At 46.8% G+C, this 13,416-nt stretch overlaps 1 protein-coding gene across 1 annotated transcript; it reads right to left on the reverse strand.

Moving 5' to 3' along the window:
- Positions 1 to 2,512: 2,512 nt before the first annotated feature.
- On the reverse strand, positions 2,513 to 6,440 carry HINT1 (histidine triad nucleotide binding protein 1). The gene is made up of 3 exons (XM_084762378.1): positions 6,223 to 6,440; positions 3,055 to 3,159; positions 2,513 to 2,820 (listed from the first exon to the last, which is right to left on the reverse strand). The coding sequence occupies exons 1-3, from the start codon at positions 6,331 to 6,333 to the stop codon at positions 2,656 to 2,658; spliced, it is 381 nt and encodes a 126-aa protein (XP_084618504.1). The 5' UTR covers positions 6,334 to 6,440; the 3' UTR covers positions 2,513 to 2,655.
- Between the last annotated feature and the right edge of the window lie 6,976 nt (positions 6,441 to 13,416).

Consider the following 13,416-nt stretch of genomic DNA (forward strand, 5'->3'; position numbering starts at 1 on the left):
GTGCTGAAAATAGAGATGTGCAGGCATGAGATGCAGTAGGGGGCTGGGATCTCCTGATACACAATGGTGGGTGGGGAGAAGAGAGAAAGAAACGCAAGACATGCCTGGAGGAAGCCAGGCGCCAGCCGACTCTGTCTACTCCATTTACAGAACAGCTACAGTGCAGAAGTGAAATTTTGAGAATGGGTCTGTAAACAATCAGCCATCCCCTGGGGTATGGAGATGCCTCAGCAGCTAAAGATGGCAGTGCTCATCAGTTTATCAGACAAGAGGGCTCCTTTGGATTCTTTGAACCCACATAAATGTCGGGGGTTGGAGGAAGCAGCTCCCACAAAACCAAGTTCCTAACACGAACCTCAGACCTCCACATGCATGCATACACATGTGAACATACACATGCTTACCACACAGAGAGAGGACTGTGTGTGTGTGTGTGTCTGTCTGTCTGTCTGTCTGTCTCCTTCCCTCCCTCTACACCCAGGAGGACCCAGCTCCAGCTGACAAGAGAGGTTCAGTAGGTTGGGAGGTATGGTCTGTCAGCCAAATTCTCCAGCATAGTGCATGGTGATGCATCTAATCCCTGCTCTTAGGAAGTGGAGACAGAAGGATCACCCTTAGCTACATAGCAAGTGTGTGCCCAGCCTGGGCTACATGAGACCCTGTCACAAAAAACCGATTTCAGCAATAAATAAATAAATAAAAGCTGTGTATATAAGTGCATGTTTATAATCCCAACACTACAGAGTCAGAGACAAGATCCTCAAGACTAGCCTGAGTTACACAGTGGGAAAACAATGTAAGGGGGCTGGAAAGATGGCTCAGTGGGTTAGAGCACTTGTTGCATGATCATGTTTGTGTTTAAATCCCTAGTACTCAGGTAAGACCTGGTGTGGCCTCTTGTGCTTGTAACTCCAGAGCTGAGAACGGCAGAGACAAGAGGCTCTCGGGGCCTTGCTGGGCTTACACCTAGCTCCAGGTTGAGAGGGGTCCTGTCTCAATAGGCAGAGTGATAGAGCAGGTTATCTGCTGCCTGCCTCTGGCCTCCATGCCTGTACACACGTGCCTGCACCCCACCATACACACGCAAGCACATATACCACATGTGTACACACAACCTGAACAATAAAAAAGCAGTCAGGCCTGGCGTGATGGTGTACGCCTTTAACACCGGCATTCAGGAGGCATTATTTGTGAATTTGAGGCCAGCCTGATCTACACAGGGCAGCTTAGGGCTACATAGTGGGATGCTTTCTGAAAAAATGAAAGAGCAGTCAGAAGGCTCCCAGTTTTTTATCTTGGAGTATCCTTCATATAAGCCTATAGTAACTGCATTTGGAAGCTGCAACCATGCCATTAATTGGCACATCAATACACAAGTGATTTACTCCACTTGTTTGCTACTTTTCACAGGTTCTTAATGTTCACTGATTCTCCTTGCCTTCATCCCAAACTCGTACAATTAGCCAGTCTCCACTCTTCACCAGTCCATCTCGCTTTTCAGTGAGGGTCAGAACAGGATTCCATTAAATTCTGTCACTTACCTTAGGTTAGTTCAGGGAATACGCAGGAATAAAGACAAGTTAATGCAGAAAAGCTGGCATCAAAGCAGAGCCAGGGAGCCAGTGTGTAGGACACCTCGCTGCTACTGGACACAGGAACCAGCCTGGACTGTTGTCTGTCCCTGGCAGTCAACACTGGATCCAAGGCTTGGCAACACAGACATCATTGTGCCTGCCAACTTGAGGCTGCTGCCACGGACACCTGAATGAAGTGTCCACTGTCCTTGTTCCTATGTCATTAGTTTCAGATTGAAAATCCCAGATAAGTGCATCTGATGGGCAGAGCCTAAGTCAAGGGCTTGCATCCCAGCTGAGCAGAGTAGCAACAATTCTCGTTGGTCTCTTTAGCTCAGCTTCTTTTGGGGGCAAGGAGTCTCTCAAACAGGAGGGGTGCTGAGAAGCTGCAAGTGCCCCTCACATTGATGCCACTCTAGGCGGACGCCCCATTTGCAGCAGAACTGTTAGTTTCTTTCCTAAGCTGCATTAAAATACTCTGCCAAGGACAAGTGATGGCTTGGTGGGAGAAAACACTTGCTACTCTTTTTTCGCTGTTGTTTTTGTTTTTTAAGACAGGGTTTCTCTGGGTAGCCTTGGCTGTCCTGGACTCGCTTTGTAGACCAGGCTGGCTTTGAACTCACAGAGAACCATCTGCTTCCGCCTCCTGAGTGCTGGGATTACAGGTGTAAGCCACCATGGCCAGCTTTGAAACTTTTATAATTTATCAAACCCCAGTCACTACTCTAGCAGAGTGTTCCAATGCAGACCAGCCTGGACTGGACCTCCCAGAGATCCACCTGCCTCTGTCTCCTGAGTGCTGTGGGCCTATCTTAGCTTGCTGAGGCCCCGAGTCTGATCTGATCTCCGGCAACGTGCATATGAGAGACCGCTATGATGACCCTACTCTCATCACTCCATTGTACACCCTTTCAGAATGAAAACCCCACTCAGAGGCATGCAGCAATGTCTTTTATTAGGCACAGAATTTTAAATGTTCTCTTCGATTTCTCCATACACAGGCAAAACTAGGTGTGCCATTTAGCATACTGGAGCTTAGCAACTGATTTACTATCTAAAGGGAAAATTATCCCTAACCTGCTTAACCGGGAGGCCAGCTCATTTGCCGACCCCCAAGAACATGAAGGTGAATATGGTAGACGGACTGCCCCCCGTCTGCACCTTCGTTCACCACCATCCGATAGCCCCGCTTCAGGCCCAGGTCTGCAGCACATTTCTTGCCAACAATCATTAAATGTCCTAGAAGCTGGGAAAGAAAAAACAGTTTCTTAAACATAGGAAATACACACTCTGGCCATCACTAGCAAGCAGTCAAGAGGAGCATGGTGGAGCCCGCCTTTAACGCCAGCACTTGGGAGGCAGAGGCAGGCCAGTCTCTGTTGAGTTCCAGGACACCCAAGGCTACGCAGAGATCCTGTGTCAAAAACCCAAAAAGAACAACAACCATCAATGACGTAAAACACGTTAGAAATTTACTTACACTTTCATCATCATCTTCGGCTACAGAAATCTGGGCTATATGCTTCTTGGGTATCACCAGAAAGTGTGTTGGTGCTTGAGGGGAAATGTCATGAAAAGCAAGACACTAGGGGAAAAAAAACAGAAGCTTTAGTGTATCACCTGCCAGGCTAAAACATACTCATTGACAAGTATTGAGCATTATCTGAATGGGAGGCACTGAACTAGATGCTAAAAAAACAGAATTGTACACCGCGCACATGGTATCATGATGCTATTCATGTGACTTTAGAGTCTTGGAGAAGATGGACTTTCTTTTTTCTTTTTTTTCTCGAGACAGGGTTTCTCTGTGTAGCCTTGGCTGTCCTGGACTCGCTTTGTAGACCAGGCTGGCGTTGAACTCACAGCAATCCACCTGCCTCTGCTGTGGCCTCTGCTTCCCAAGTACTGGGATTAAAGGCGTGCGCCACCACCGCCCAGCTAGAGGATGGACTTTCAACAGTGATATAATTATTAAACGGTCTGACATGTTATAAAAGTAAAGGGTGAGGTAGATGACTACCACAGAATAATATGATTTAGATTGACGTATCAGACACAACCATTTTGGGGCAGTGACACTGAATCTGTGACAATGTGTGTAGTTTGAATAAGAACTGATTGATTAAATAATCAGAATGAACTAATGGCAAGGAAGGTATAATACGTAAATATAGATTTATTGGACGCAGCGTGGGGGTGAGAAAGGAGGGCAGGGAGGTGGGAAATGGGCAAGGGGGGGGCAAAAGGGGCAGTGAAACCAAAATGTCTGGTCTATATAATGAGTCTCTGGGAGAGGGGCAGCCCCTCCCCTAGGTAGAGGGCTGGGCATGCCAGCCATGCCCTACAGCAGGACCTAACACCCACAGGCTCATATATTTGAATGCTCAGTCTGAGATTCCCCCCCCCTCCATGCTCCCATACATGATAATAATGGACTAAACCTCTGAAACTGTAAGCAAGCTCCCAATTAAATGTTATTTTTTAGCCAGGCAGAGGTGTCAGTGGCTGCTACCACCACAGCAGCACAGGCTTTTAATCCCAGCACCCGGGAAGCAGAGGCACAAAGATTGCTGTGAGTTTGAGGCCAGCCTGGTCTACAAAAGGAGTTCCAGGACAGCCAAAGCTTCACAGAAAAACCCTTTCTCCAAAAACAAAAACAAAGTTTCCAAATCCTCTTAACCCCAACTTTTCTCTAATTTTTCGACATACATTCCTCAACTAGAAATGCTACAAATTTGTCCTTATTAATAATAATTTCTTTTTGACGCCTGGATTTAGCTCAGTGGTAGAGTGCTCGCCTCGCAAGTGCAAGGCGCTGAGTTTGGTCCTCAGCTCTGGGGAAAAACAAAAAACAAAAACCAATAATTTCTTTCATTTTTTTTTGTGTATATGTGTTGTACACACAACTGTGCAGATGTGCAGCCTATGCATGCAACCCCATTGTATTGCTCTGCATCTTATTGCCTAGAGACAGGGTCTCTCTCTCTCACTGAACTTAGTGCTTTGGTAATGTTTTGACTAGGCTGGCTGGCCAGCCTCTGCCTCCAAACTGCTAAGAGTCACAGGCACATGCAGCTATGCCCAGTTTTTTACATGAGTGAGGGGGATTTGAACTCAGATCCTTATGAGCACTCCTAGCCACTGAACCATCTCCTCAACCTCCATCTTTATAAGATTAGAAACAAACCTGCTTCCCTTCCCCCTCCAGAGCACTTCTGGGCCAGAGTCCTGATTGCACAACTTCCTGTTTTGTTGTTTTACTTCGCAGGTACTTGCTCTCTTCCTAACAGAACCCAGCCACACTTATTTGGCTAGGGAATAATTTTAATTGATGTACTCCATAAAATGCTGTGTCATTTAGAATGCTTCAGCCAGTTATACTGAAGTTGAGTTATTATTTCAAAGACAATTTATTAAAACATCTGCAAACTACGGTTTTGTGTGTGTGTGTGTGTGTGTGTTTAAGGTGGGGTCTCCATGTAGACCAGGTTGGGCAGAACTGATTCTCTTGTCTCCACTTTCTGCATGCAAGATGACAGGGTGGTTTTGTGTTTAAGGCCTTTTCTGTTCTGTTTTGCTTTGTTTTTGAGACAGGGTCTTACTTATAACACAGGCTGGCCTCTAACTACTGGCTCAGCCTTTTGCATGCTGGGATTACAGGACATGCTACAACTGCAAACTTTTTAAGTGAAAAGGGGCTTTTTCTAAGACAAAGGAACTTGCCCCATCTAATGACAAACACAGGCAATTTAAATAAAACCCACCTCAAGGAACCTAATTAAATTTGGGGTATTTCATGTCTATGTTAACATTACCAGTAGCATTAATGTTTTCTCATATTTCATATTTCTTGAATTGAACAAACCTCGTACTAAACTTTCTAGTCAATGAGCCAAGCTCCACACCCTGCTGTATGTGAGATCTAGGAAATAATTTACAAAATTGGTCTTCAGTGTGGACTGCGATTTCATCTATCACAGGAGAGGGGAAAAAAAACATGTTTTCCTGTTCAGCAGGGCCTAGTGGGTCGTCTGCAAATCCCAGCATCTGGGAAGTGGAGACGGGAAGGATCAAGGGTTCAAGTTCAGTCCCAGTTAGTTACTCAGCGAATTAGGGGTCAGCCTGGGGTACGTGAAGCCGGTATACATGTGTGTCTGTAATATATACCTTTTACAATCTAGTTTTTGGTTTTTTTTTTAAACGGTTAAAGGGCGGGCTGATCCCAATGCCCAGGGGGCAACCTCTGCAGCGGGAACGGAGGGAAAGGACCTCGAAAACCTGGTCACCTCGCATTGCGGGGACCGCTGCGAGCGGGAGATCGCGGAGGAGATTGCGCCGGGGGCGAGATCGGGTTTCTCGCGGGCCAGATTGACACCTGCGATGTGGGTGGCGGCCGCAGGGCCCCGGAGGGCGTCACCCCAAGGGTCTGCAGCTCATAGGGGGTCCCCCCCGGAGAGCCGTCTCCCGTCCGCATCACATCACCCGGGCCGCGACACGCGGCGGGCCGAGCGGCCGATAACGCGTAACCCGAGCGCAGGCACACGCCGCAGGGCCACGCGGGCGCAGGGCCAGGCCAGCCGGGCCGCGCGTCGCCTCAGGCCCGCCGCTCCTTGGGGAACGCGGGCGTGTCGCCCGGCCGCAAGCCTACCCGGTCGTCCTCGAAGATGATCTTGGCGGGGATTTCTTTGCGGATGATCTTGCCGAAGATCGTGTCGCCGCCGGGCTGGGCCACTTGAGCCTTGGCAATCTCGTCAGCCATCGCGGCCGGTCGCTGCCCTTCCCGCGCCGCGGCCACGGTAGGGAGAGGAACCGCGGGAGCGCGCGCGGACCGCAGGCTCGCGCCCGGTCGGTCTGCGCATGCGCGCTGACGCTGGCGCCACGGCAGCTACTAAGCTGGAGAGCGAAAAGGGCGGAGGAGCGCCTTTACTTTACGTGTGCACGTCCATCCCTGGGGAACTTTGATTTGCCAGCTCCAGGAGGAGGCTCGGTTTAGGAGACTGTTGCCAAGCATGCAATGGAGTACTAGGTTTGATCTCCAAAGCTCCATAAACCGGGCCTGGTGCCTGTAATCTCAGAGTTTGAGAGATGGAGGCAGGAGGAGGTTCAGTTCGTCCTCCTCAACTTAGTGAGTTTGAGGCCAGCCTGGGTTACCTGAGACCCTGCCTCAGAGCAGACTGTTTTCTAACTCAAGCGGTGATCAAGTTTGCTGGAAACCTTAGCCTTTCTTTTAAATTTTCTTTAAGATCTATTTTTATTTTATGTATGCGAGTATTTTGCCAGCGTGTTAGTGCACCACACCCAGGGCCTGGGACCCTCTAGAACTGGTCTTGAGTTTACATGTAGGTTGGAGGGACCCCGAAACCTGGTCCTCTGCAAGCACAGCGAGTGCTCTTAACCCTGATCTCTTAAACCTATTTGAGGTCTTAGCTAGAGCTATGAAGTCTTGCATCAGGTTGTTCTGGGTTTTTTGTTTTGTTTTGTTTTGTTTTTTGCTGTGTGTGGCAATGGTTCTCAATGTTAACTACATGCTAAAAATCACTTGGGAGCTCTTTAAACATCTCTGGCCAAACTCCAGAGCAATTAAGTCTAAATCTGCACAGATGAGCCGGTAGGTGGCAGTTGCTGGTAAGCCACCGGTGATGAGCTTCAGGTGAGATCCTCCACCTGGAAGGGACAAAACCTTTCTTGTCCCTACCTCTGGTAGTGGCGGCGGCGGCGGCTCATGCCTTTAGTCCCAGCACTTAGGAGGCAAAGGCAGCCTAGGGTTCTCTACACGCTGTATCCACTTTGCCATCTTTGGCTCTTTGAGAGATTAGGCGGGACCTCCAGTCACAACGTTCTGTAGACAGCACCAGTTGTCATATAGATCTGTTGTCATGGGTTGCCACTGTTGTTACCGCTTTCTTCTTTCAACATCTTCACTCCGTTGGTGTTTTGTTTTTTTCCTGCACAATCAGCCTCCATTTCCATACCTCATTGGATTCTGTTCTTGGCTCTCTTATCTGACAATCTCCAAGTGGCCATAGTAAGAAACCTTAGGGGCTTAGAGAGAAGGCTCAGCGATCAAGAACACATACTGTTCTCTCAGAGGCCAGCACAAACATCACAACTGCTTGTAACCCCAGCTCCAGAGGAATCTGATGCCTCTGGCCTATCGAAATACCTCCAACCACACGTGGACATGTGCACACACAGATACACATCATTAAACAGGAATTAATTATTAATAATTAAAAATAAACAGGGCTGGGCGGTGGTGGCGTACGCCTTTAATCCCAGCACTCAGGAGGCAGAGGCAGGCGGATTGCTGTGAGTTCGAGGCCAGCCTGGTCTACAAAGTGAGTCCAGGACAGCCAAGGCTATGTCTTGAAAAACCAAAAAAATTAAATTTAATTTAATTTAAAATAAAAAATAAAAATAAACATGAAAGGAAAACTTAAGCCAGGTGATGTTGGTGCATGACTTTAATCTTAGCACTCAAGGGCAGCGGCAGGTAGCTCTGTGAGTTCGAGGCCAGCCTGATCTACAGAACAAGTTCCAGGAAACCTGTCTCAAAAAAAAAAAAAAAAAGGCAAGGGGCGGGGGAACTTAACTACTTCTTCTGAATTGTACTATATGGTGCTATTTGACTACTTTGCCTTGACAATTGTCTCATGTAGCATAGGCTGACCTCTACCTTGCTATGTAGCCAAGGATGCCTTTAATCTTTGGACCCTTCTGCATCCAGAGTGTTGGTACTGCAGGCCTGGAACACATGCCTAGCTTGACAAAATTGTTGGTAGTGGTTCCTGGAAATCTCGGTGTCCCATTCTCTGCTATCAGAGACATTACTGGTACTTTGTAATCATTGGTAAATATCTATACATAAGACTGTAGCCTTTTATCTTTTTTTTTTTCCAAGATAGGTTTCTCTGTGTTGCCCTGGCTGTCCTAGACTCACTTTGTACACCAGGCTGGCCTCAAACTCACAGCACTCCACCTGCCTCTGCCTCCTGAGTGTGCCACCATGCCCAGCTCGGCTTTGATCTTTTTAAAAGCCTACTTTATTTGGGATTCTTTAATGCCTCTATCTCCCTTCCAACCCAACTACCCTAGATAGGAGAGAGAAAGGGCTAAGATAGGGACAATGGAAGTAGATCTTTTTAGACTCAGTTCCTTAGAGAGATTCCACTCTGTCAACAGGATTCCAGCAGACCCATTGAACAGCAAACCAGGAATTTAGCAAAAGCGACCGCAACTGCAGCAGCCAGTTCCTCTAAGCATTTTCTGGAGTGTTTCTCTCTAGGAGCATCTCGAAGTAGAGTGACGAGCAACCAAATGATTCCAAGAGATGCAAAAGGAATTGATCTTTGTTATTTGGACTATTTATACTCTCCCATAGTCTGTCCATACTGGATGTTTTTTCAACTGACAAAGATCATGCCCCTACAAGAAGCAGTTCCTTTTCTAGTGGACAAATATCTCACAAGGCAGTTTCACACCCCACACTTGGGATCAAAACAAAACCATGTTACATCCACTACATAAAACATTAATTTTGAAGTCATGTTCGTTTATTTCCATAAGTTCAGAAAGGTCATCAGTATCTACTGGCCTGGGCTGAAGGTCCTCTGAGTTAAGTTTCTAGCATGTTTCCAATTCTGCTACTGTTTTTGGCCATGGTACTATACTTTAAGGACCAGCAATGATGTAAGAAAAAAAATACATTATGTATTTAGAGGCAAAGTCTCCAGCTTACTCTTTTATTTATTTATTTATTTTGTGTGTGTGTGTAGCCTTGGCTGTAACTCACTCTGTAGACCAGGCTGGCCTCAACTCAGAGATCCACCTCCCTCTGCCTCCCAAGTGCTGGGATTCAAGGTGCACACTACTACCACCCCCGACATTCTTTTATCTTTACATCATTTTGGAGATTATGAGCTCTTTTCTTGTAGGCATTCATTAGACAGAAAATAGGTTATTGTAAACTACTTCACCAAACTTTGCTATAGGACTTTGATTAAAAAAAAAAAAAAAAAAAAAAAACCATCCTAGCCAGGCATGGTGGTGCACGCCTTTAATCCCAGCACTCAGGAGGCAGAGGCAGGCAGATCGCTGTGAGATGGAGGCCAGCCAGGTCTACAAATCAAGCCAAACAAACAAAACCCAACAAAAAATCAATTTGAATATAAACATGTGATAATATGTAAATGCTACTTAAACTGCCCGTACCATCATTATTAGGACAAATACATTTGTGTTCATTATCCATCTTCTGTGGCAGCAATTAGACCAGCAGAACAGTTCAACAATAGTGACAGAGACGTGGGATTCACAGACTATCTACTCACCAACCCTTTGCCAGCCAATAAAAGTTAATTTACACTCACAGATGCAAATTCCTGAGCATGATTGAGTACAAGATAGCATGCAACCAGCTGCCACGGACAGAGACGACTAACTGAATATTCAGTCAGTGCAACTTACTTTTGAACAGTTCAGAGTTGGGGCCAGTAGGTAGCTAAAGTGAGTTTGCTTTTGTGAGTTTGGTTTTGTGGTTCTGAGGATCAATCGTCATGCTCACGTAGCAGGCACTTTACCAGTTGAGCCATCTCCTCAGTTAAGTTGTGGTTTTGTGGACGCAGGATCTCATGTAGCCAGGCAGAGCTTGAATTTGCTATTAAACTGAGGATGGCCGTGAACTCTTGACCCTCCTCCCGCTGCACCCAGCCAAAATGCTGTTTGTAAGATGTAAACCATGAGAGCCGGGCGTGGTGGCGCATGCCTTTAATCCCAGCACTCGGGAGGCAGAGGCAGGCGGATCGCTGTGAGTTCGAGGCCAGCCTGGTCTACAAAGCGAGTCCAGGATAGCCAAGGCTACACAGAGAGACCCTGTCTCGAAAAACCAGGGGGGAAAAAAAAAAAGATGTAAACCATGAGGTCACTGTCCTACTGATACTATCCCGGAATGACACCCAAAATCCTTATCTTGACTAGTAGGAACCTGTGACCACTTCCTGTTTCCTCTCCTTCATTTCCTTCCATTTGAAGCTTCACACAAACTGGATGTCGTCAGCAGATTATGTCCTGTCCCGATCCCTGGATCCCATGAGCATGTTATGTAAATAGGTAAAGGGCATCTTGCAGCTGTGGTTAAGTCTCCTGAGTCAAGTAGGCATCTGGATTATCTGGATGAATCTGTGTAATCACAGGACCCCTTGGAGGAGAAAAGAGATGTGATGACCAAGCAAAGGTAAGAGATCCTGGTTTAGACAGTGGATGGGTGGCATTCCGCAAGTCTTAGGTCAGGTTTGTTTCCACTGAGCACCCAGCAGAAGTGCATTTCTCCCTGGAGGCTCTAGAGGGCAGTCTATCCCTTGTCTTTTCCAGCTTCCAGCACCCACATGCTTGCCGAGGTGGTTTGTGGCCTCTTTGCTCATCTCCAAAGCCAGCAGATAAGCACCTTCAACCTTCTCCCTGCTCCCTTCTTCCACTTTAATGTGACTCATTAGGGCCACCAGGCAATAGACAAAAAGCTTCAGGCTGGGCGGTGGTGGCGCATGCCTTTAATGCCGGCACTTGAGACACAGAGGTAGGTGGATCTCCATGAGTTTGAGGCCAGCCTAGACTACAGAGCGAGTACCAGGACAGACAGAGCTGTTACACAGAAAAACCCTGTGTCAGAAAATAAACAAAACAAACAAACAAACAAAACCAAACCAACCAAAAAACCTTCCCATCTCAGAATAGTAATGTAACCCACCTGCCAAAACCCCTCCTTCCTGCAAGGTAATACGATGAGAAGAAGTTCTGGGCATCTGAGTGCACACATCTTTTGGAGGGCATTGTCTGTAGTGGAAGCTTTGGTGTCTTTAAAAACTGACTTATGTTATGTAAACATGGTGGGGGTTTTTTTTTTTTGTTTGTTTGTTTTTTGTTTTTTGTTTTTTGTTTTTTAATCCCAGGTGTGGGATATGGGGCTGATTCAGAGTGTCCACAGCAGCAAACTATTTGCCTGGTGCTGGCTCCGAGAGCAGGGCTCTGGAGAGGGAATAAATGCCAGACAGGAGAGAGACTGGGAACTCTGAGAAAGAAGAAAAGCTGTGGTTGCTATTGATGCAGTTGATGAGAAGAAGTTGGAGATAATCCTGAAACTAAGATTGGACTTGCCCCAAGGAACCCAAGGCGCCTACCCAGCAGGAAGTAGCTAGCTAGAGAGAACTCCACCCCCTCTCCCCACTAACCTTCTTTCTCTCCTACCGGGTGCTGGGGTGTTTGAAGGGACTGGAGTGGAGAAGGGAGAAAGAGGCACATAGAAGCCGGGCGAGGTGGTGCACGCCTTTAATCCCAGCACGTGGGAGGCAGACTTTGAGGCCAGCCTGGAATACAAAGTGAGTCCAGGACATCCAGGGCTATCACACAGAGAAACCCTGTCTTGAAAAACCAAAAAGAAAACAAAAATTTAAAAAGAAAGAGGCACAAGGAACCCAAATAAAACTGGGTGCAGTGGCACATGCTTTTAACCCCAGCACTTGGGAGGCACAGATCACTGTGAGTTTGAAGACAGCCTGGTCTACAAGGTGAGTCCAGGATAGCCAGGGTAACACAGAGAAACACTGTTCAAAAACAAAAACAAGAACAACACCCCCCCTCAAAGGGAACCCAAATAAAAGATTCAGATAAAAAAATTGGAGCAGGCTTGGTGGCATACACCTTTATTCCCAGCACTCAGGATGCAGAGGCAAGCAGATCTTTGTGGGTTCAAGGCCAGCCTGGTGTACAAAACAAGTCCAAGGCAACCAAGGCTACACAGAGAAACCCTGTCTCAAAAAACAAAACAAAACAAAACAACCCAAAAAGCTTCCCATCTGAGAATAGTAATTTAACCCATGTGCCACAACCCCTCCTTCCTGAATTATGTTTAAATTCGCACTGAGGCGTTTCTTCACCTAGGTTTGCATGTCTAGACGAAAAGCAGGACGGGTTCCCAGAATAAGGAGTCAATGAGCAGTGCTGAGCCACCTCCTTCCATCTGTGGAGCAGCTTGTTGCAACCTGCTTAAAGCTGCAGCTCCTCTCTTACCACCCGCTTTCGTTTTCGTCTTTAGCGTAACAGAAGCCATTTTGTCCATAAGGTGAAATTAAGTTCAGGCTTTCAGGCTCTACCTGCCTCGGGGGCTTAAATAGCCTTTTTCTTACAAATTCAATACTTGCTGAATGGTCGGCTTGAATTAATGATATATGTTCTACGTGAACGAAACCACAATAGCCTGCTAAGTTACAACAAGCCGAGGGACTGTACCATGCTTGTTTAAAAGAAGACTCGCTCACGACTTATCTAATTTGGGCACTGTAGAACTATAAACTTTTTTCTATTATATATGTATGCTTGCGGGAGTTTATGGTCACTGTGTGTGTGTATGAGCCCAGGGGACCCAGAAGAGAGCACTGGATCTCCTAGAACTGGACTTCACAGTTGTGAGCTGCTGGGTAGATGCTGGGAACGCAACCCAGGTCCTCTGCATGATCGGTAAATGCAGATGACTAAGCACCGAGTCATCCCTCAAGTCACAGGAACTGTGCTTTCAAATAACAGAAAGATTTGGCTAACTTTGTTGTTGTTGTTTTTCGAGACAGGGTCTCTCTCTGTAATAACCCTGGCTGTCCTGAACTCACTTTGTAGACCAGGCTGGCCCCAAACTCAGAGCTCCATCTGCCTGCTTCCCCAACGCTGGCTAGCTAGTCAGTTTTACCTAAAAGTAACACGAAAGGTTAAAGAAGTCTTGAAGACAGATGATTGTGAAATAGGGGCAATGTGGAAATGTTTATCCATGCCTGCGAGTCCCAAGTTAAAATGTGTATTA

This window comes from Acomys minous (genome assembly GCF_964271855.1).
Source record: "Acomys minous genome assembly, chromosome: 16".
Classification (NCBI taxonomy): domain Eukaryota; kingdom Metazoa; phylum Chordata; class Mammalia; order Rodentia; family Muridae; genus Acomys; species Acomys minous.